Genomic DNA, 24,046 nt, shown 5'->3' on the forward strand with positions numbered 1-24,046 from the left:
TCCAGTCCCGAGACAAAATAAGCAAGTGAACGCCAGCAGGGATGAAGCAGCACTGTATACATATAAACAGGCAGAGACTCCAGTTGAAATGAGGCGGAAGAACCCTGGGGGGGGGGCACACCAGCATCAACAAGAGAACTACAAGCAATAGAATGGCAAGGGCTCCAGGTGCACCACCCTCTGCAACGAGCAGCTATAAGCAATCACCCGATCCCAATGAATTGAGGCAGAAGAGCCCTAGGGGGGCACACCAGTGACCGAAGAAGACCGACAAGCAGTAGTATGGCATTGGCTCCAGGCATGGCCCCCCCGTAATAGGCACTTCTCAGCAATCACCCGATTCCGGGACAGACTCAACTGAGAGCCCAATAATGGCACAAAGCCCAGGGGGCGGCTCCTCGCAATCCCTCCGTCAGAAACCCTCATCAACCACCTCGGCATTCAGGCCCACGAGGCCAGAGGGGGCCAGAGATGCTGAGGTAGGCCTGACCCGACATCTACCCCAACAACCAGCAGCAGCATGGACTCCGACGGCGTAAGGCAATTAAGATGATCAAGGAGACACTGGCCTGGGGGGTGCTCAGCGCAGCCTGCAGATGTCGCAAGCCCACAATAGCACTAGCAGCACTAGCAGCCATGGTCAGCACAACCCAGAGGATCAGAGTTGCGGAGGCAACCTGGTCCGTCAACCGCTGCCAGCCCCCACAGAACGAGCAGCTATGGTCAGCAAGGCCCGTGGGATCGGAGATGCAAAGGCAACCTGGTCCGTCGTCAGAAGGTCACCAATCGTGGAAGAATCTGCCCGTAGAAAACCTTCAGTCAGGTAAGATTTTTGCAGACCGAAATTTATGAATTTAACATTCAATCGAAGAGAGCTCCCACAATAACGATTGCAGACTGTCCCAGACTCCAAGTCTAATGATAAAATATCGACTTTGGAGGGAGAGTGTGGTAGATGGCAAGGCTAATTCAGGGATTTGAGAGTGATTAAATCCCCAGCCTGGAGCTTCCTAGAAGAGCTCCTCTCCGGCGGCCATCTTTGTTTTAATGATTGTCTAATGGTATAATTTACCATGTACATAAAATATTTTGCAGGCGAGTCTTAGAAAAGCTTACAGTCTGGGTAAAAAATGATGATGTTCTCAGTCAATGTTATGCTGGTTTTAGCAAAGGAATATGTATGCCTGATTATGTGTTCTACTTCCTCATGATCAGATTGAAGGTGATTGACCTTGGCGTAGGTAGTCTCTATGTAGGCTTCATTAACCTCCAGGCTGCAAGTGATATGGGTTCAATAGAAAAACTATAACAAGTTCTTTGAGAGCTGGGAACACTTGTCAGCCTACTTGATATACCAGGCTAATTAAGACTGATAACTTTACACAGGTTAAATGGAGACCAAAAGAGGAACTTACAAGTAGATTTACCTTTAACGGAGGGGTTCGCCAAGGGTGTGTTTTGGCTCCTACTCTGTTCCTCCTTTTTATTTATGGTTGTACTGATTTTTTATTTAACTGTAGGCATGACTCTCCTATTTTAGCAGATTGTAAGGTGCCAACCCTCCTTTTTGCCAATGACACCTTAATAGTTTCCAAGACTTAGAGAGAGCTTTGGATATTACTTCAGAGATTCAGCCTATTTTGGGACACCTATAGGAAAATGGTGTTTAATCCTTACAAAAAAGCTAGAAGTAAAATTGAACTTGACAGAAGTATACCGGGAAGAGTAAGGACGTTTGAATATATTGGTTGAGGGTATACAAATCCCCCTTGTGGACTGAGAGCTTCATCAGTAATTACATTTGGCAGGCGAACTACAAATTATTCTGTGTCACCATCCCTTGAGTCTTACAAAGCCCAAACTGCAAGTCCAGCAATGTATCGTTCTGAACTCTGGGGTCATTGTGAGATAAATAATCTAGAAAAAGTAAAGGATGGTTTTATAAGATCTCTTTTAAGACTCCCCCAGAAGTTTCCTATACCTTTAATTAGACTTGATGAGGCTATGAAATCTATAGATGGGCGTGTGAAAACTAAGAGCAATCATGCATTGGATTGATATGTGATCATCAAAAGAGCTCAAAGCCATACAGACAGGGCTGTCGTGAAACTACTGGGAGGTCACACAAGTGCAAGGTTGAGATATGTAAAGTGAACTTTAATCAACCTGGGATCGGATTGATTTTGGTCCAATACAAAATCTCGTTCCATAAATGCCCAACGTGTTATGAAGGAGACATTTTGTCACTGCACTTTCAAAAGATTGCAGACATCCTTTTCTATGGGTCGATTGACTGAAGTATTTTTATCAACTAAATAGGATTACAAATTTGAAGAATATTTGGGCTATTTACAATCCTCATAAGCTAAAACTCTCTACATAAAGTTTATATTGGGGATCTTGCAAACAACATCCTTCACGAGCATGGGATAAGATATAAACTTATGCTTAGCTTGTATGTACCAAGAGAAAAGAAAGTGAGAGTCATATCTTATTTTTTTGTAAATCTTACAATAGGCCTAGGTCTAAATGGGTTTAGAAGCTTTGTCAATTACTTGAAATTAGACACTTAGGGACATATTTACAAGCCCCTATTGCCACAGGAACGTCACTTTTAATGCCAATCTTGTAGCGATAGGGGCTTTGCTTATTGACAAGCTACTTAACATGACTTAATGCCACCTTGTGAATAAAGCACTCTTTCCCACTATACTTACCGTGATGGGGGTGGGCAGTGGGTTTTGCCGTGGGCTTTTCACCGCAACACTCATTTTGACGCGGCTCCTATTTACAAGGGTGGCGTAAATAAGAGGCAGAGCCAAAATGAAGACAAAGGAAAACCCAGTCCTAACGTGGCGAAATGAGCGGAAATGCTTTATTTCTCCAAATTTTTGCTGTTTCTATGTGTGCTGCACAATGCAGCATACATAGAAACAGCAAATAGCCCTAAACAAGTGTTTATGTGCAGGGAGGTGTCCCTACCTGCACAGAAACAATCCCACAAAAAATGATGATTTGCAACTTCTGCGTGTGCTGCACAATGCAGCACACCTAGAAGTTACAAATCGCCATTACGGATTATTTATGTGCAGGATGGGACATCTTCCTGCACAAAAACAATCATTCCCTCAATGAAGGTACCCTTGTACCATGGTGCAAGGGTACCTGCGTTGGCTCTAGCCCGCTTAATTTAGCACCGTGCAGGGAGAAATGCATGGGTGTCCCGTATTATTGCAACTATGGAGCATCCCTGCATTTCTAAAGTGACGGAGCACAGCATTAGCAATTTTGGAGCTAACCCGTGCTCTGTCACTTGCTTGTAAATATGCCCCACAGAAATTGTAAGTTTGATACCAGTCCTTTTGTTGTATTTATAACCTCAAAATGTTTACATGAGACTTGGTTTTTAAGAAGTAAAGTGCTGAAATCAGGATTATGAATTGTATATTTGCTGTAACCTACATTGTAAGTTTATCTTTGTAGGTGTAAAATGATTTTGAAGTTGAATTGATATAACTGATTTTTGTATCTACTTTGAAAATATGCATTGTTCTTTTAATACTTGTCTTGATTGTTGTACTTGGCAATTGAACATTGTATACAAACAAAATTCAAAGTGGAATAGTTTATCTGTAGTCCATAATACAGCTCAAGTTTAATTCCCTCGATGGCATTGCTTCCCAAGGATATCCACTGGCTTAACAATAAATGTGAATTGATCCTGAAATGCAATATACACCATAGATTTAATATCTCATAGTTTGTTCTTTAGAAGAATTTTAACACCTTGTTCTCGAGAAGAATTTTAACACCTTGTAATTATAGAAGAAATATTAATGCCAGTGAACAGTTCATTAACTTTTTAAAAACAAATACATCACCCACAACTAGTGCTTCTAAGTTGCTTCTGTAGTGTGACTTTGGCAATACACAGCTTCTTCCCACAAAGGTAAGCAATTCTAATGTCCGCACTTAAGATGTAATAGGAAAATGATTCACCAACTTGCTGTAATAATTTACTGAATATGACTAGTAATGTCACCATGCACCCATCCTTGTGAGCGTTCACCTTCACAATGGGTGGAAGATGAAGTGCAGTAGACCTAAAATTGCCTCTGTGTAGCAGCAGAGTGTAATTCCAGCCCATAGTGAGAGTGCTCAAGTCACTGCTTTTTCTTCCCTCACTATATAACTGTCAGGGCACTTTCTTACCTGCAACCTGTATTGAGCTTGCTAGTACTCTATGTGTGATTAGTACATGGCCTACTTTCCTGAAGAGGGAGGAATGTTTAAAAATGTTGGTAGATAAGAATGGGAGCCAGAGCTTCCGCACCTCAGTGTAATATGTAATTTATAGTGGTGGTACTTTATCCCATGTGTTATCTTGTTTTGCCTACCTGTGTTGACACAGGTAGGCAAAACAAGATAACACATTTTGTCCTACAAAATCTAAAGAAAAGATCAATATTAAAAGGTGTAAATGACAAGACAAGAATTGTAATAATTTAGACCTCAAAATGAGATCAATAATTATGAGACAAGGTACCATATTATAACAGAGATATTTTTTTAAACATGTTTAAGAATGGTGTTGAAATTTTAAAAACTTGAAACACAAATATTAATTTTCAGGAAACATTTTTAAATAAATCAACGGATAGACTCTATGTTATATTAAATCTATGATATAAAACAGATATGTAATGATTGTGTGCTACTGCAACTGCTGGCCATACGTGAAGTGCATGTATTAAATCTTATGAGTCACCGTGGCAAAAATTACATATACTGGAGTTATTAATTGAATTATACCAATGACTTTTATATACATTTAATGGAAGAGCACCCAGTCTGAGGAGAGCGGTTACCCTCCTAATGTTAAGGTCCAATGTTAGGGATAAATACTTTTTGGTTGCCTATACTTTATCAGAAAAGGATTTATACAATTTTAAATTCATGCAATGGATGAAGTCACAAGAGAGGCTTAGGCCCAGATTCATCAAACAAAAATCCGCTCGCAAAGGGGCAGATTCTCAGAATCTGCCCCTTTGCGAGCGGTATTTTTGCATTTGGGATGCATCATATTCTAAGAGTTCACTGAAAATCATCTGAAATGCAGATATATTTGAATATCTTAATATTTCTAGATTAATTTTTAACTTCCTATTGTGTGTTATCTGTTCAGCACCAACTCCTGCACCCAGGCAAAGTTCTCCATCCAAGTCCTCAGTATCTCATACGAGTGATCCCAATGCAGATGACATCTTTGAAGAAGGATTTGACAGCCCAAGTAAAAGCGAAGGACAAGATTTAGTAAGTATTGTGGCTTAAAAATAAATTCTCTCATGGAACAAAAGGACTTTGAAAAATATGTCAATTTAACTTTATTTTAAAAGCAACAGGAATATTAATTTATATTTAAAAAGCATGCTAATGGCTATGGTTTTGTTTATACTATTATTAAAATTAACTATGAACTGATTTGTTGCAGTGTATACTTGTTGGATTGTTGTGGACTATTTACGATGTTTATATAATTTTTCTCACCTTGGGTTATCACATACATCATTAAAAACAATTCAGAGCAAGTGCTGTTGTTGAGACCAAAAGGTATTGTCTTCTTGTGTTCTAGCCTGATGCATCTCAGGCCTCATGCAGCACCGATCCCTATGGTGAACCCACTGCCGATACTGTAAGCCCACAAGTCGATAGCTAGATAGCAAAGGTTGGGGTAGGTATCTGTCCTTTTATTCTCATTCTCCTGAGATTTCCATCCACCATTGACCACCATTGCCCACCTCACTGTGTTTATCAGAGTCTGTTACATTTGTTCTTGTGGTTCCTACATAGTGTCACTCTCATTTGCAGTGGATGCATGACTTTCATTCACGACCCTTGAAATATCTCATGATATGCAGCTGTTTGATGCAGTTGTCTTCATATTTTGTAATAAATTATTGAGTTTGGCATGTAAACACTTTGCATGATAATGTTTGGAATGGTATGGTTCCTCGTGAACCATTGCATGTTATGGATATATTTTTCTGCTTATGTGCAATGGGTTCAATACAAAAGTTGCAATTTGAAAAACAGCAAGTAATGTACTTGAGTCTAACTTTGATTTAATCTGTTGATTTCACCTTTCCACCTTGAAAGTGTGAATAGATGCCACACTTTCTATGTCCTTTGCCATGATAATAAACATACTACGGATAATGGAGATAGATTTTCTTGATTCAGGCTTGAACATTACTGTTATATTTGAGATGGTGCTGCATTGGATATTTAAAGGTTTTTTATCGGAGATGTCTCTTTGATAAAATAGTCAGGTCCCTTGACATTATGGATAGCCATACCTGTTGATGGTTCATTAGCATGGAAACGAGACAAGTTGACAGTATAAGCCATGGGTACTCACAAACTTTCTCTCGGGGCCAAATTTTACAGTGTGGTTTGTGTCCGAGGGCCGCACCGGTGGGGGCGGGGTCAGTGGGGGAGGGGCGGGGCGAGAGCAACAAAAACAAACTGTGACCATGAGGTTGAACACAAGTCCCTGCAGCGGATGCCTTCGTCCACTGAGCTACCAGACCTGATATATATATATATATATATATATATATATATATATCTGCCTCCCTCCCTCCATCACTCCCTCTCTCCCTCTCTCCCTTTCTCCCTCCCTCTGTCTCACTCACTCTCCCTCTCTCCTTCCCGCTCCTTCCCTCTCCCTCCCTTTCCTTCCTTCTCCCTCTCCTTCCTTATCCCTCCCTCTCTCTCCCTCTCCCTCACTCTCCTTCCCTCCCTCACCCTCACTCCCCTTCCCCCTCTTTCCCCTCTCCCTCCCTCACTCCCCTTCCCTCACCCTCACTCCCCTTCCCCCTTTTCCCCCTCTCCCTCCCTCCTCACTCCCCTTCCCTCACCCTCACTCCCCTTCCCTCACCCTCACTCCTCTTCCCTCTCTCCCTCCCTCACTTCCCTTCCCTCACTCCCTCCCTCACTCCACCTTCCCTCACTCCCTCCTTCACTCCCCTTCCCTCACTCCCTCACTCCCCTTCCCTCACTCCCCTTCCCTCTCTCCCTCCCACCCCTTCCCTCTCTCCCTCCCTCACTCCCCTTCCCTCACTCCTTCACCCCTTCCCTCACTCCCCTTCCCTCACTCCCTCCCTCACTCCCCTTCCCTCACTCCCCTTCCCTCACTCCCTTCCCTCACTCCCCTTCCCTCACTACCCTTCCCTCACCCCCTACCTCACTCCATCACCCCCCTCCCTCACTCCCTCCCTCACTCCCTTTCCCTCACTCCCCTTCCCTCACTCCCTCCCTCACTCCCCTTCCCTCACCCCCTTCCCTCACTCCCCTTCCTCCACCCCCTCCCTCACCCCCTCCCTCACTCCCCTTCCCTCACTCCCTCCCTCACCCCTTCCATCACTCCCCTTCTATAACCCCCTCCCTCACCCCCACCCCCTCCCTCACCCACCACCCCCATCTCACTCCCCTTCTCTCTCTCCCTCACTCCCCTTCCTTCACTCCCTCACTCTCCTTCCCTCACTCCCTCCCTCACTCCCTTTCCCTCACTCCTTCCCTCATTACCCTTCCCTCACTCCCCTTCCCTAACTCCCCCTTCACTCCCTCCCTCACTCCCCTTCCCTCACCCCCTTCCCTCACGCCCCTTCCCTCACTCCCCTTCCCTCACTCCCTCCCTCACTCCCCTTTCCTTACTCCCCTTCCCTCTCTCCATCCCTCCCCTCACTCCCTTCCCTCCCCTCACTCCCTTCCCTCACTCCCTTCCTCACTCCCCTTCCCTCACTCCCTCCCTCACCCCCTCCCTCACTCCCTTCCCTCACTCCACTTCGTCTCCCTCACTCCGTCTCCCTCACTCTGTCTCCCTCACTATGTCTCCCTCTGTCACCCTCTTCCCTCTGTCTCCCTTTCTCTGTCTCCATTTCTCGGTCTCCCTTTCCCTCCCTCTCCCTCTGTCTCTGTCTCACTCCCTTTCCCTCCCTCCCTCTGTCTCTGTCCCTCTACCTCCCTCTGTCAACCTCTATCATCTCACCCTGCCTGTGTGTCACCAGGCTGAGACAGCTTCCCCAGCCAGCTTTCCCTGCGCACACACATACAGCCCCACCCGATCACTTTACAGGTCTTTAAAAAGACCATTTGCATATGAATGGGGCTTTGCTGTATTTCACCTCCTCTTAGTGCCCCTGCAGCTCCATTCTGGCCTCGCTGGAATGAATCGTCCGGCCCCCACAGAGCAGCGGAGTCTCTCCGAGTGTGTCTGCAACCGGCAGTGTTTGGAGACACTCTTTGAAAATGTGTTTTTTAAAACACGGGTACGATGTCTCATGGTCCGCGGGCCGCAACGGAAGGCTTACTATGAGTATCCCTGGTATAAGCAATAAATGAAAAAGTCTCCATTAAAATCCACTGGAGGAAAATTAATCTCATAAACATTCTTTTGAAAATCAAGAATGCCAAAGTGGGTTGACACATCAAGCACCGCAAACAAGATCTCTTGCATTACAACTTTAAGAATAGGATGCACAGCATCAAACAGTAACACGAATATCAAATATGAAGCACAGAACAAGTAGATTGAATTTGCCTAATTCTTTATTGTTACTTGTTTTCTGAATGGTTACACAATAGAACCCACAAGATCTTGATAAACGCTAGATTTCTAATTAACTGAACATAAGAAATTTTGTTTAAAAAATAGATATAGTACTACAGTTCAGGCACAATATATAAGAAAGCTGTTTAGTCTTTCACCGAGCCGAACTATGGTGTCGATTAGGATGGCGGACGGACTTGCGTCCGTCCGCCACCCCCGAGGTAGAGGGACCGTCCTCAAGGGCAGCGGCGTTCCCTCCATGCCAATTAGGATGTGACCGCCACCCTGGCGGTCACATCCTGTATCTTTAACATTGCAGCGGGTGCTGCTTCAAAAAGCACCCGCCGCAATGTTAAAAATGCATGCATTGCATTTGCATGCACAAAGCGGCAGGCACCGCGTGGTGCCTGCCGCTGTGTGCATGCACATGCAGGGGGGTACCATAGGTACCCCCCATGTGCACTCCCACCCCCTCCTTCACCCTGGGGGGCCCCCCAGAAGCAAAGGTCCACATGCTTTTCCACGGCTGAAAAGCATGTTTACACACGCTTCCTAATTTGGCTGGCGGTGTCTTGCAGACACCGCCACCAAATAGCGGTCTACACCCCTTGGATCAGCGGCAGACGGACCTGCCATCTGCCGCTGATCCCACCGCCATCCTAATCTGGTGGGTGGTGTTGTCAGGGACCGCGGCGGTGAATCCGCATCCTCCGGGCCGGCGGTGCCTTCCACCGGCCCGGAGGATGCGGATTCACCTCCATCATAATCGACCCCTTCATTTGAGAACCTCTCCTCAAAATTAAAGACATCCACATTTTTATTATGCGGCAGAATACTGTGTTTAGTAATAACTTATAATTTAAAAACACCTTCAGCAAAATTCCTTGTTAGTCAAGTTAAAAATGTCAAGATAACTCTTGTAAGGAATGTTCCTGCTAGAGAGAGGAATCATAGTTTTGTCAACGGGCAGTTTTGACTCAGTTAACATGCCTGCTGCAAAGAACATGCACCGTGCAGATCACAGATCTGTATTGTATGTGGATAGCTGAGTGGATCGCTGGTTTTGTCACAGAGATTGTTTTGTTACCGCAATTCATAAAATACAACCCTAATATAGAACATTGACTGTTATGAACTCTCATCAAAGAGCTGTATACAAACTGCATAAAATAGGTTCGGAAATTCTGTTTTTCCCCTGTCTTTCATTATATATTTCTATTTTGCTGACAAGTGTTTGTTTGGGTAGATATACATTTTTATTAGTAAAGTCAGCCTTTACCAGGTGGTCATGCAGTGATTCATTTGTGAAAAAATAAGTGCTGCGGCTTCCATCAGGAGGTAGCTTGCACTAGTCCATTGCTTCAGTTTAGTGTCACCTATAACAGAGTCAACTACTAACCATGAAACCCCACAGTGGGGAGAGGATGTAGAGTACCGGCCAGAGCTGGCGACTTTGGAGCTGGGTAATCTGGTTTGCACTTCGGCGTAAGCTCATAATCCTGTGATTCTGAGAAAATTACTTAATCTCCCCATGCCTACCAAAAATGTATTTGTCCTTAAGTGGTGCTAATAAAAAGCACTTCAATACCTTTGGGTCAGATTTGCGCTATAAGCGCTGGTGTTAATAATTAAATGCCGGTGCTGAGCACCAGAAACCACTGGCTCAAATTAAGCACTGTGGTCATATGGGTGTGGTGTACCAAAAATGATTGAAGCCGGTCCTGACGCGAATCACCCTCGGAGTAGTATCTTGGTGCACAGAATGATTGCAGGCAGAGGAAGCAACCAATCAAAACAATAGTGTCTTGAGCATTTTCCTGAATTTCTGGTGGTCAGAGCTTGTGTGCATGCATATGTGCATGTGGTAAGGTAGCCTGTTCCAATACAGTGGGGCTAAGTAGGAAAAAGGCCAACTTCCAGTTGTGGCTTTTTTGATACAGCGAGCAAAGCGTTATCACTAGATCTGAGGTACCTAGCTGGAAAGTAAAGCTTTAGCTTTTAAATTAGGTAGCTGTGGCTTTAGCCCACCAATGCCTTGTGAGTAAAACAACACATTTTAAAAGTAGTTCATTTCTTGGCAGGCAGCCAGTGTAGAGATCTGAGTAAAGGTGTGGAAGCAAAGCCAGATGGAAGGTTGCGAATGAGATGGGCTGTGAGTAACGCGTTTCCGTAATTCAGTCTGCTCATTATGGGTGCTTGTACCAGAGTCTTCCTTGCTGAAAGGAAAGGAAGAGCTTTCTTTGGCAGCGCATGATATGGCAACAGGCACCCATAGTGGCAAGGACCTGCTCCTTTATGGTCAATGATTGGTCCAAACGAATGCCCAAGTTCTTTACAACCTGTTTGGGTGTTGGAGCTAGTTTGGGGGGGCCACCGGCCCAGAGACCAGTGTTATTGGGCTTTCCTAAACAGCAAGAGTTCAGTTTTTTCTGCATTCATACTGAAGGTAATTGCTGCCCATAGAGGTAGCTATCGCAGTCATCCCATCTAAGAACCATTTTTTTACTTTTGCTGGATCTTCATCAAAAGAGATGACTGACTGTGTGTCATCAGCAGCAGTTCAAATCCAAAGGGTTTAACGACTTAGTTCAGCGGGAGCAACATAACTGTTGAATAGTGTGGGGCTCAGACATAAGCCTTGTGGCACTCCCTTGTCAATTAACATGGTACGTGATTTCTAGTTGTCCAGAGAGATGGCTCGAGTTCTATTAGATAACAAATCAGTGAAATAATTCAGGGCAGTCCCAGGAATCTCTGCCAGCCTTTGGAGCAGCCTGAGGTGGGACACAAAATCAAAAGCTGTGGATAAATCCAGCAGAACTAGCATGGAAGAAGTGTCAGTATCCAAAGAGAGTCTTATGTGGTCTGTGACCGCAATCACGGCTGTCTCTGTACTGTATCATGGCCTGAACCCCGATTGAGATGGATCCAAGAATTTGTTGTCTACGAGGTACTCCATCAGGTGTATGTTTATCTGTCCCTCCAACATTTTGCCAAGTAGTGGAAGTACAGAGATGGGCCAATAGTTAGTAAGGTTGGTAGACACCATATAGGCCTTCTTTTGAATGGGCGTTACCTGAGTTGCCTTCTAAACCTGGGGGATTTCCCACATGGTAACTGATAGGATAGGGGGGCATATGTCAAGTGGAGAGCCGTATTTGGCTGATTCCAACACTCCTTGCTTGCTCACAGGTGAGAAAGCCTTAAACTCTCCCAAACGGTGTACCCTCTCATGGAGAGGAGGGCTGACAATCAACTCTACATTTCTCAGATTGGAGGAGTTCTTGTGAAGCCTTGATATCTTGGGAGCAGGAGCGAGGATTTATAAAAGTGGTGAGTGCTTTAAATAGCTGCTGCGAAGAGTTGCCGGCCTGTTTAATTTGGTCGGAAATATATGTTTTTCGTATAACTTTAATGTCACAGTGGTAGCTGGTGGAAGCCTATCTGTAGGACTGTTTATCAGTGGCAATATATGTCTAGTTTTTAGGTTTTGCCTACGCAGCATGCATGAACTGCTTTGAAGTGTCCTCTTGGAATCACTCTGGGCTTTTGTGGAAACTCGTGCATGTTCAGCGCTGTTTCCAATGAGCCCTTGCGCATGTGCAGCATTTGCATTGTGGGAGTGCGCAGCAGCGCCATCTGTTTGCAATTATCGCGCCCGCCGCTGCTCGCTCCCGTAAGGAAAACGCTGTAGATGCTTACGGGCTGCGCTTGTCTTTCAGCACTTGTTCTATTACCACCTCCTCCTTCTCCGACCGGCCGCTCGCCCACCTGCATTAAAAAACAAAGAGTGACAAGTGAGATGTGCGTAAAAATATGAACTACGTTTCACTGCTTCTTGCCTTGCTTTTAAGTATTGGCGTGTTTGCGTTTCTCACCTTGGTAGAGGGGCTGCTGTGACTCGGCTCACCACCACTCCATCAGCGTTTCCCCTCCCTGCTGCCGTCCCTGGAAAACCCTTCAGCAGAGCCATGGCTCTTTCGCCTCTTTTCCCTGGAGGACTTCTTGCCCGCCATGAGTCAGCCATTTTCTTTGTGCTGCGTGGGAAATAATTATGCATGTGAGAAACCGCTGCTCTTCTTGAGGGATTATCAACATTACACTATTGCCCAATGGGGTGAGTGGGCAGGATGGCGTCTCTGTGAGGGAGAATGGGCGTAACACTCAGCATCTGCGGCCTGCTTCCCTTCAGCACTGGTGGATGCGCACAAACCTAAACGGGCTTGCTCATATGGGATTTCTCAGGATGTCAAAGTTGCATCTGCTTATGTTTGAGCCACATAGCCGTCTCCAAGGGACGGTTTACTTTTGATTTTCGCACAGCTGTTTTGCGCTATAGAGGTCTAAGACACCTCACTAATACAAGGAGGGAGTCTTGGGGTGATTCCTGGGGCATAAGAAGCGTAAGGTTTATGTGAACCATCTTTTTCCTCAAATAGCAGGTAGTGGTGCGAGGGACAGAGTGGGGTACTTTACTGTGCACTACGGGTTACATAGCGTCAACTCCCTTACTCGTGCACACTGGTTATGGTTTAAAAGATAACAGTTCCCTGTGTTTGTGATGTCACCTTTTTAGATTGCCTACTATAGAAAAAGAAAATAGCAACATGGATTGCTAATTGCCCTAATTTGTCGCACACTAAGTTCACTGATGTCATAAAAGTGAACAATTACTAATTTTAAAATTGGAAAAATGCTGCGCATACCAGTACAACTGGTGACCGGGGTTGCCAAACAGTGACAGGTCGCTGACATGGAAGAAGGACTCCAGCTACAAGACCACAAACATAGAAGATGGACTTTGTAAGACTATGGTAATTGTTCTCGCGGTTTTCTTTGTGGAAGTCGTATTATTGTTAGAGATTGGTGATCCTAAAAATTCATGGAACGAGCCGAGCCAGAGGTTTGACTTGGCTCTAAGCGCCCGCAGAAAAAACAGTATAGGAACGATAAAAATCTAACTCTCAGCTTCCAGCCCAGCAAAAACTGAAGAATGAGAAGGGCAAGTTTATTATTAAGTAATTAACATAGCCTTCCACCTGCGGTATTGGTCTGGGGGGTACAGGAGTCCAGGAAATTGTTTACCTATTTGCTGTGTTGATGTACTAAAAGGCAGTGCATGCAGGCTGAATGAAAAGTGATTTTTTGCAACTAACTTTAATTAATTGCCCGCATCCACAGAAGTAAACACTTTGGGGCAGATTTACGAGGCCCTTGCGCCACGTTTACGCCGCTGTTGCGTCACGCAAGGCGGCGTAAACGTGGCGCATCCCTACGAACGATTTACAACGTGACGCATCTAGGCAGATGCGTCACGTTGTAAAGCCCTGCGCCGCTTGTGGGCGTTCCGGCGCAGGGGGGGCGTTCCGGGGCAGGTGCGCCTCGCAAAAGTGGCTGAGTGAAATCTATAAGATTTCACTCAGTCACTTTCAGGCCAATGCTGCGTCAAAAGCCTGCGCCTGCTTGAAGCAGGCGTAGGTCTTGATGCAGCATTGGTCAGATAGGGCACCCCCGAGCCTTGCTGGAGCTGCGTCGCGCTTGCGACGCAACTCCAGCAATGCGCCGCCTTTACGGCACAGATGCGTCACGCATCTGTGCCGTTTTTGCCCCATGCTGCGCCGCATTGTAAATGCGGCGCACCATGGGTGGCGGAGCTGTGGCGCACTGTGGCGCACATTAACTGGCGCATCCCTGGGGATGCGCCAGTTAACATAAATCTGCCCCTATCACTTTAAGACACACAAATGCCACGTCTTTTTATTTTCGTATTACACGTTGATTCTGTTCCGTTCTCTTTGCGAGCTGCCAGGACGGGTATAGAAACTACTCCGTTAAGTCGAGCTTTCTGGAGTTTATAAGCACACATTTGCAGCAACATTTGGTAACCGTGTCACCATATTATATACAACATAGAGACATGAGGATTTTTGCTACTGCAATCACGTATTGAATCTGCAAAATTTATGTTTCTTTTGATTAATCACTTCGTTAGTACTCGGCAACCTCATTACCTTATACTCGGTAACCTTGTCACCACATTACATACAGTGGTCGAAGTGGGAAAAAAAAGTAGGGGAACTGTGGGTGGAGAATCAGGGGGCGGGAATAACCGAAAATTGAATCAGTGGGCGGAGTCAGGGGTGTGGCTAGAAATAGCAAAACATACAAATTTTTAGTACGTTTGGCATTTCACTGACCAGTTACAGCTTATAACGTTATTTAATTAAAACAATGGATAAACATGTTTATTTGAGGTTTAATTCAGGAAAAAGCAAACACTCATAAGTAATACAAGTTTATGTAAAGCGTGTGAAATATAAGCCGGAACAACATGTTACCTTAATGCTTTTACTCTCATTGTTCAGAAATCCATGATTATTTTTTGTCTCAAACATTGAGGTCATGAATACAGGGCTCCTCCTGTACCCATGTGTTAAGCAGGGCTCAGAAGAGAAAGGGACTCTTCAGGAGAATCTAGACTCAAGGAAACCGACAAAGGCTCCTTCATATTCATGTCAGCCAGCTAGCTGCTCAATCATAATATAGCAAAAAGAACAACTGAATGCAGAAAAATATCATACATTCACCCCAGTACAAAGATCAGGGCCTAAATCCATTGTTTCTTTGCTCACCATGCCATTCCAGTTTGGACCCAGCCATATGCAAATCAGTCTTGATCCGGCACCCAATGGGAACAGGGTCCTCCCTGGACTGGAAACAAGCATCCTAGGACCGGTTTCGGGCTTTCAGTCCTCATCAGCCAGGATAGCTTGATTCTAGTGGCAGGGAGAGCACGGGACTCATGTCTGACCATACCTGTCCCACTCGGGGTGACAAATGCAAAAAGAACAATTGATGGACAGAGTGCATAACAATGTCATACATTCACCCCAGTTCAGAGATCTGGGCTTAAATCCATCGTTTTTTGCTCACCATGCCATTCCAGTTTGGACCCAGCCATATGCAAATCAGTCTTGTTCCTGCGCCCAATGTGAACAGTCCAGCCCGAACTGCCAGGCCATATGTATTCAAGTGTCCTTTCATTTGGGAAGTGAAAATGAAGCAGTACCCCCTGAACTATACACATAACATATTGCTCTTTGATATGCATGGTACATGTTCTTTGCAGGAGGCATACTACCCCTCTGCACTATCTTAGATGAGGCAAAAAGCCACCAGACAAAACATGCTCCCATCTCTCTCCAGCAGGTACATTGATCACCAAAGTTATCTTGGCACTTGTATTGTTGACCAAAACCTGCTGAATATACAAAGAAATTTGCAGTGTTTTTAAAACTCCTGCACTTATACAAGACCGGTCCCCCAAACTAAACTGGCCCCCTACCCTTCCAGTCGCCCTGGGAAACGCCTGCTCCTGTCCTTTCACTGCTCCTGTCCAGTCAGTACTCCTGCTCGATCAACACTGCGGCTTCGTCAATTCCCCTGCCCCCTCCCTTCTTCTGTCCTGTCACTGCTCCTGCCTTGTTCACTGCTCCTGCCCTGTTCACTGCTCCTGCCCTGTTCACTGCTCCTGCCCTGTTCACTGCTCCTGCCCTGTTCACTGCTCCTGCCCTGTTCACTGCTCCTGCCCTGTTCCCCGCTCCTGCCCTGTTCACCGCTCCTGTCCGTTCCCAGTGCCTAATCACTGCTTCTGCCCCGTCACCTCTCCTGCCCCGTCACCTCTCCTGCCCCGTCACCTCTCCTGCCCCATCACCTCTCCTGCCCCGCCACCTCTCCTGCCCGTCATGTCCCCTGCCTGTCATGTTGCCTGCCCGTCACTTCTTGTACCCGATCACCTCTCCTGCCCCGTCACTTCTCACTTCTCCTGTCCCGTCACTTCTCCTGTCCCTTCACTTCTCCTGTCCCGTCACTTTTCCTGTCCCGTCACTTCTCCTGTCCCGTCACTTCTCCTGTCTCGTCACCTCTCCTGTCCCGTCACTTCTCCTGTCCCGTCACCGCTCCTGCCCTGTTCACCGCTCCTGCCCCATTCACTGCTCCTGCCCCGTTCACCGCTCCTGCCCCGTTCACCGCTCCTGCCCCATTCACCGCTCCTGCCCCGCTCACCGCTCCTGCCCCGTTCACTGCTCCTGCCCCGCTCACTTCTCCTGCCTTGTTCACTGCTCCTGTCCGTTCCCCGCTCCTGTCCTGTTCCCCGCTCCTTCCCTGTTCACTGCTCCTGCCCCGTTCACTGCTCCTGCCCCGTTCACTGATCATGCCCCGTTCACTGCTCCTGCCCCGTTCACTGCTCCTGCCGGCTCAGAAGAGAAAGGGACCGTTCACTGCTCCTGCCCGGTTACCACTCCTGCTCAAGCCTAATCATTGCTCCTTCCCCATTACTTCTAATGCTTCGTCACTTCTCCTGCCACGTCACCTCTCCTGCCCCATCACCTCTCCTGCCCTGTCGCTTCCCCTGCCCAGTTGCATCCCCTGCCCAGTCGCCTCTCCTGCCCAGTCACCTCTCCTTTCCTGCAAAGTTCACATAGTGCCAAGAAGTAACTCAGTTCTGTGAGACTGCTGTACAGACTGCTCACTCAGAGTTACTAGCATCCACCTCAAGAGCTGTGGCGTTAGGCTCGCTGGCCCAATGCTGTTAAATTTCACACCAGCTGAAATTCGTTTTGGCAAACAGCCTTCTGCCCAGTCCACTACACAGCTCCAGACCCTGCTGTTCTTATACAATCCTTGGGACAATTAGGAGCTTAGCAGGGAAGTGTATGTTCTTTTGTGCAGTTTATCATACCCAAATCCCCCTCAACATGCACAGCTACCAAATTAAACATTGATACCATCTCTGGTGGTACGTGCATAACACCCCAAATTAGTGATACATGCTGAGACGTTTGCTGGAATCTCCCATCCACCCCCACCCCACCCCAGCCCTCCACACGCCCCACCCCCCTTGGCCCACGAGGCCTGCATGCAACATTTAGTAGCCCGATTGGCTCCTGTAAGACACAGCCCTCTACTGACTTCAGACAGAAACACTTTTACTCAGCCATCAACAAAAATCAGGAATTTGAGTGCAGCTGGAGTTAAAATGACTAACAAACAGCATCAGTAATCTATGCGTGTGAGTGATGCAACCTACTTTCTATTGGTGTCTATTCAAGGCAATTGGTTTCATATTGCGTGGTAAAAAAAAAATAACGTATATTTTGCAGTGAAATACTCCTTCCTTACGAATGTGCTGCAGCTTCTGCCTCAGAGTTCAAACAGCCTTTCACACTGATGCATTCGTTGGCATCTCAGCACGCCCGGGCTGATGAGAAGTGAAATTTGAGCTAAAAGTTTACTCGAGACTTTGACTAATTAATTAATAATTATAGCATCTGTTCGCGACGCCCCTGTTTAGTTTTAAAGGCACACCAGGGTGCGGCACAGATTGGGAACCCCTGTGCTAAAGGCAGAGGGGGGGCGCATTGTCATTCGAAAGGGGCTAATCGGCCTCAATCGGAATGACAATGGGCCTGCCCTCCTGTTCACTGCTCCTGCCCTGTTCCCCGCTCCTGCCCTGTTCACCGCTCCTGTCCGTTCCCAGTGCCTAATCACTGCTTCTGCCCCGTCACCTCTCCTGCCCCGTCACCTCTCCTGCCCCGTCACCTCTCCTGCCCCATCACCTCTCCTGCCCCGCCACCTCTCCTGCCCGTCATGTCCCCTGCCTGTCATGTTGCCTGCCCGTCACTTCTTGTACCCGATCACCTCTCCTGCCCCGTCACTTCTCACTTCTCCTGTCCCGTCACTTCTCCTGTCCCTTCACTTCTCCTGTCCCGTCACTTTTCCTGTCCCGTCACTTCTCCTGTCCCGTCACTTCTCCTGTTTCGTCACCTCTCCTGTCCCCTCACTTCTCCTGTCCCGTCACCACTCCTGCCCTGTTCACCGCTCCTGCCCCATTCACTGCTCCTGCCCCGTTCACTGCTCCTGCCCCGTTCACCGCTCCTGCCCCATTCACCGCTCCTGCCCCGCTCACCGCTCCTGCCCCGTTCACTGCTCCTGCCCCGCTCACTTCTCCTGCCTTGTTCACTGCTCCTGTCCGTTCCCCGCTCCTGTCCTGTTCCCCGCTCCTTCCCTGTTCACTGCTCCTGCCCCGTTCACTGCTCCTGCCCCGTTCACTGATCATGCCCCGTTCACTGCTCCTGTCCCGTTCACTGCTCCTGCCGGCTCACAAGAGAAAGGGACCGTTCACTGCTCCTGCCCGGTTACCACTCCTGCTCAAGCCTAATCATTGCTCCTTCCCCATTACTTCTAATGCTTCGTCACTTCTCCTGCCACGTCACCTCTCCTGCCCCATCACCTCTCCTGCCCCGTCGCTTCCCCTGCCCAGTTGCATCCCCTGCCCAGTCGCCTCTCCTGCCCAGTCACCTCTCCTTTCCTGCAAAGTTCACATAGTGCCAAGAAGTAACTCATTTCTGTGAGACTGCTGTACAGACTGCTCACTCAGAGTTACTAGCATCCACCTCAAGAGCTGTGGCTTTAGGCTCGCTGGCCCAATGCTGTTAAATTTCACACCAGCTGAAATTCGTTTTGGCAAACAGCCTTCTGTCCAGTCCACTACACAGCTCCAGACCCTGCTGTTCTTATACAATCCTTGGGACAATTAGGAGCTTAGCAGGGAAGTGTATGTTCTTTTGTGCAGTTTATCATACCCAAATCCCCCTCAACATGCACAGCTACCAAATTAAACATTGATACCATCTCTGGTGGTACGTGCATAACACCCCAAATTAGTGATACATGCTGAGACGTTTGCTGGAATCTCCCATCCACCCCCACCCCACCCCAGCCCACCACACGCCCCACCCCCCTTGGCCCACGAGGCCTGCATGCAACATTTAGTAGCCCGATTGGCTCCTGTAAGACACAGCCCTCTACTGACTTCAGACAGAAACACTTTTACTCAGCCATCAACAAAAATCAGGAATTTTAGTGCAGCTGGAGTTAAAATGACTAACAAACAGCATCAGTAATCTATGCGTGTGAGTGATGCAACCTACTTTCTATTGGTGTCTATTCAAGGCAATTGGTTTCATATTGCGTGGTAAAAAAAAAATAACGTATATTTTGCAGTGAAATACTCCTTCCTTACGAATGTGCTGCAGCTTCTGCCTCAGAGTTCAAACAGCCTTTCACACTGATGCATTCGTTGGCATCTCAGCACGCCCGGGCTGATGAGAAGTGAAATTTGAGCTAAAAGTTTACTCGAGACTTTGACTAATTAATTAATAATTATAGCATCTGTTCGCGACGCCCCTGTTTAGTTTTAAAGGCACACCAGGGTGCGGCACAGATTGGGAACCCCTGTGCTAAAGGCAGAGGGGGGCGCATTGTCATTCGAAAGGGGCTAATCGGCCTCAATCGGAATGACAATGGGCCTGCCCTCAGGCTGAGAGGCTCAGGGAGGGGCTGCTGCAGCCTCTGGAGTCACAGAGAAGTGCGAGCAGCCCCTGGAATCGGGATGAAAAAAAAAAGTTCTCGTTTTTATTTAGGACTATCTTGCCGTCCCGGGATGCTTTGTGGAAAGTAAGAAGTAGGGGAACGGACTGAAATAATTTTTAGAAGTAGGGGCACGCCGTGCCCTTCCGTCCCCGCCCACTTCTATCACTGATTACATACCATGTATATACGTGCAGGTTTACGCTATGGTAATCACATATTGAAGTTGCAGCGCTCATGTGGCTATTGGTTATATTGAGTGTGTGGGCATGCTAATAAGGGGTAATCTGCTGCATAGCTGAACTTATAAGGTCCCAAAGGCGAGACCTGTTGACTATGCTAATGCTTGTTTATAATGCCTTCTCTTGGTGTAGGACGGGGGTATACCATGGGTGCATGGGAACTATGCTTGGTTATAACCCCAGGTTTGAGAGGGCAATGCTACCAAAAGTGGTGTTTAATGCTTCATGATGCTCCACTAGCGCTGAGTTGACTCCCAAGTCCTTAGTGGTCGTTGTAAACACAAGCCCTCTAGAAAAGGAGTCAGTAGTGACTTTCTTCCATTGTCTAGACCTGTTTTTTTTACTATAGTTTATTTCCATGACTCTTTGGTCCTGGTAATCAAGACATTGATCAAAGAATGATCTGTCCAGACTAAAGATAGGGGGGATTGACAGCAGGGTTTCGGAGTTAGTAAAAAGCAAGTCAAGCATATGTCCCACAGTTTGTGTTGGACCCGTGAATTTGTGGTGCAGACCAACTGTTTCTAAATCACCAAGAAGTTGAGAAATGTCAGAATCAAATGGGTCCTCACCATGATAATTAAAATCACCTAATAGAAAGAACTTCTAGGATGTCAGTACATGGGATGCGATATATTGCGTGAGACAATGGCTAAAATCTTTCTTAGGGCCTAGAGATCGATAAACTAAAGCCCCTTTCAAGTAGTTCTTGAGAGAGTGTTCAAGTTTTATGATACATATTTCCAACAGTACTGAGGGTGTCTATAAGAGAGACTTTGGCTGGGTTCTCAAACATGATGGCAGTGCAGCCACCCATTATGCCTACTGTCTCGCATCAAAGTTTGTGATCGTTGTCTCGGAGTCCCAACGTAATACCTGGTAAAGTGGTGGCAGTCAGACAGGTTTCAGTTAGGAACCCGATCTTGGGCGAGGAAGATGCCAACAAATCCCAGTTTTCCATTGCGTGCTTTGGCAGAGAGCTGGGATTACAGAGGAAGCTCGTCATGAGCCTCGAACAGGTTAAACTTACTGAGTTCGATAAATTTGAGATGTTCTGAAGGGACTGCCTAATAAACTACGGCCTCTTCAATGTCTGTTGATGATGTCCTGGTAAAGTCTTGCTCTCATAATCTTTATGGCTCTTCCTTGGAAAAAGGGCACAACAAAGCTCACTTACATTGGTGAGCTAATGTGTGAATCAGATCTGCAAGTGGTAAAAATATTTTTGTCAATAGGCAAAACAGTCTTCCCTTAGTTTTCTTTTTTATGCAGAATCATCGAAAATCAGACCGAGGTTCAAGATCTCTCTTAGCAAATTCTAGTTAACAGAGTCAGGCCTTTAAAATTAAACACACACTAGTTCACTAGCGGATCCACTTTATATCCAAATTGTGTACATTCAATCACAGTGGTCAGGTTCTCTTATAAAGAGGCAAGGTCCCGTACAGTTTTCATTCTAAATTGAAGTCTTCAAACTCTCAAACATCTGAGATGGAAATTCACTGCATTTCTAGAGTATATTCAGAGAGTGCATCTCTACTCAGGTCAACTTGAGATCTCGTGGGAACTAGTCAAATTCAAGATGACTACCAGAGCAAATTGGGCCAACTTTTACCAGATAATTTGTGCCTGGGCCAAATTGTGTTAGGTCACATCCACTGCCTCTTAAATGTTTCCTGGGCACTTTCCAGCCCCAGTCACCATCTGCTGTCTATGGACTCCTCTAAAGCAAGTTTCTTGAAGTGCCAGCCCAGTGCTCCTGACAGCCTCTAACTCAAAACCTGCTATTTTAAGTAAAACATGCATTGGTGCCACAACTCCCACAAAGATGGTCCAAAAGCAAGATGACTCTGAAAGTAGTAGCCCCAGTTTTTGTCCCTCTGATAAATATAGATATAGGAGGTGTTTGTACTATGAGAGGGATATGCTGACTGTAGTAGATCAGAAGCTAAGCTCTCTCACTGAGGTAACGGGTTTTTAGGAACCCGTTTGGTGCCAGGGGATAACACCCGAAGACCTCTGAGTTCTCCCTGTTCCGGACCACAGAAACACGGAGTCTTCTAGTCGAGTCAGAGATCGAGTTTTATTGATAGCTACCAAGTAACAGGTGTCCTAGAAGCACGACAAACACGGGTCATGTGTTCTCAGGAGACTGTTCGTTTTTACAGAACCAGCCTTCTCCTTATATACAAAAATAATAGCTTCGAGCAAGAATTCCTGAGTTTATGATATGGCTATACACATATTTCTACAATAATACAAAGAGCAAAGTCATGTAAGCAAGCCCACATTTTAGATGTCCAGTTCGTTGATAGATTACCCAGTTAGGCCTGGAACTCCCATCAGATATCTCTGCGATCCTTACATTGGCTCCCGATGAATAAGCAAATCCAATTTAAAGCCCTCAGCCTGGTTTTTAAAATTCTCCGAGAGTCGGCACCTTTGCTACTTAATAAATTGATCTCTCCCTATGTGCCAACTCGCTCACTTCGCTCCCTTGGACAATCCCTGGTGGTTGTTCCCCGGTTTAGACTCAGCCGGATGGGAGGACGCTCCTTCCGAGTGAAAGCTGCAGTGCTCTGGAATGCGCTCCCTCTGGAAATCCGTCTTCTGGATGATCTAATATCCTTCCGTAGGGCCTTGAAAACTTTTCTGTTTTAACTTCCCCTGTTTTAAGTGCTCTGCTTTTTGCTGCTGGTTTTAGTGTTGTGTTGTGTCTGCCTTTCCCTGCGCCAGGACGCTCCTTTGCTGGAGCATCTGTGCGCATTAAAAATGTCACATAACATAACATAACATAACATATCGATGAAACCTCAATAAAGGAGGGCACCTCCTAGTCATAAAACTGTCCATAAACAAGGAACGTGGACAGGTGCATGTTTGCAGAAAGCATGGTCTGTATGTAGTGAATGGTTTGTGGAATGTTATGCATTGATGCTATCGCATTTGGCCACTGGGCGAGGGGCTGCCCAAACAGGTTTGGCTAAAGGCAATGGAGTCAGTTGGGACAGGTCAGGGGGAAGTCAGGGAAGGAGGACGTGTCCTTTTTGGATCAAGCTCGACCTTTAATTGACTTATCATGAGGGCAAGACGTAAGATGGATGCCGTTCACAAAATGGAGTCTAAGGGGTCGGGACGGAAACTATGATTTGGGGGTGTTGGCGACCCTCGATTATGACACAAATGCATAGGAATGGTGTCCTAATCATTATCGGTTCGCTGACACCAAATTCGTCATGGTACGTTGATATTTTGTGACACGGGTATTGGACCTCGATATCGGGATAACAACAGGGTCCAGATTTTCAGAACCACATCTCCTCAATGATGCATGGAACATCAATATTGTAAGTGCCCCCAAAGCATCAAGTAGGGATCCCTGGACACCAAGATTTAAAGCTGTTAGAAAGATTATATATTCTAGAATAATCATAAAATACATATTTCTCAACAGATGCGGGTGCAGAAATCGATTCTCACATAGATTTCGCTAACTGTATTTACCTGAGCCTTCCCAAATACGTATAAGATTGTAGAAAACGTGGTGCCAGGCTTGTTTTTAAGTACCCAGGAAAACTCACACTTCTATCTGGGAAACTCTCAGCTAGCTGCCAATAAAACAAAGAATTCAGTTTAAAACCTATGATTTGGTTTTAAAAGCAATTAAAGATCTAGGGCCAGATGTAGGTAATCCCAGATTACCGATTCTTAAATACCGAATCATACCGATTCGGTATTTAAGAACTGCCAATCGGGATGTAGG

The 24,046-nt window shown here is 46.3% G+C and overlaps 1 protein-coding gene across 7 annotated transcripts in view; it reads left to right on the top strand.

Moving 5' to 3' along the window:
- Window positions 1-24,046, top strand: part of DAB1 (DAB adaptor protein 1) — a 964,054-nt gene that overhangs the window by 929,764 nt on the left and 10,244 nt on the right. For 4 of the 7 annotated variants that reach the window (XM_078670038.1, XM_078670055.1, XM_078670029.1 and 1 more), the window contains one exon: window positions 5,186-5,313. In XM_078670038.1, coding sequence (XP_078526164.1) covers window positions 5,186-5,313 — 128 coding nt within the window. Of the gene's footprint in view, window positions 1-5,185; window positions 5,314-5,632; window positions 5,732-24,046 lie in introns of all 7 variants that reach the window. The other 3 variants (XM_078670000.1, XM_078670019.1, XM_078670009.1) reach the window with 1 other exon arrangement.

This window comes from Lissotriton helveticus, chromosome 1_2 (assembly GCF_964261635.1).
Source record: "Lissotriton helveticus chromosome 1_2, aLisHel1.1, whole genome shotgun sequence".
Lineage (NCBI taxonomy): Eukaryota > Metazoa > Chordata > Amphibia > Caudata > Salamandridae > Lissotriton > Lissotriton helveticus.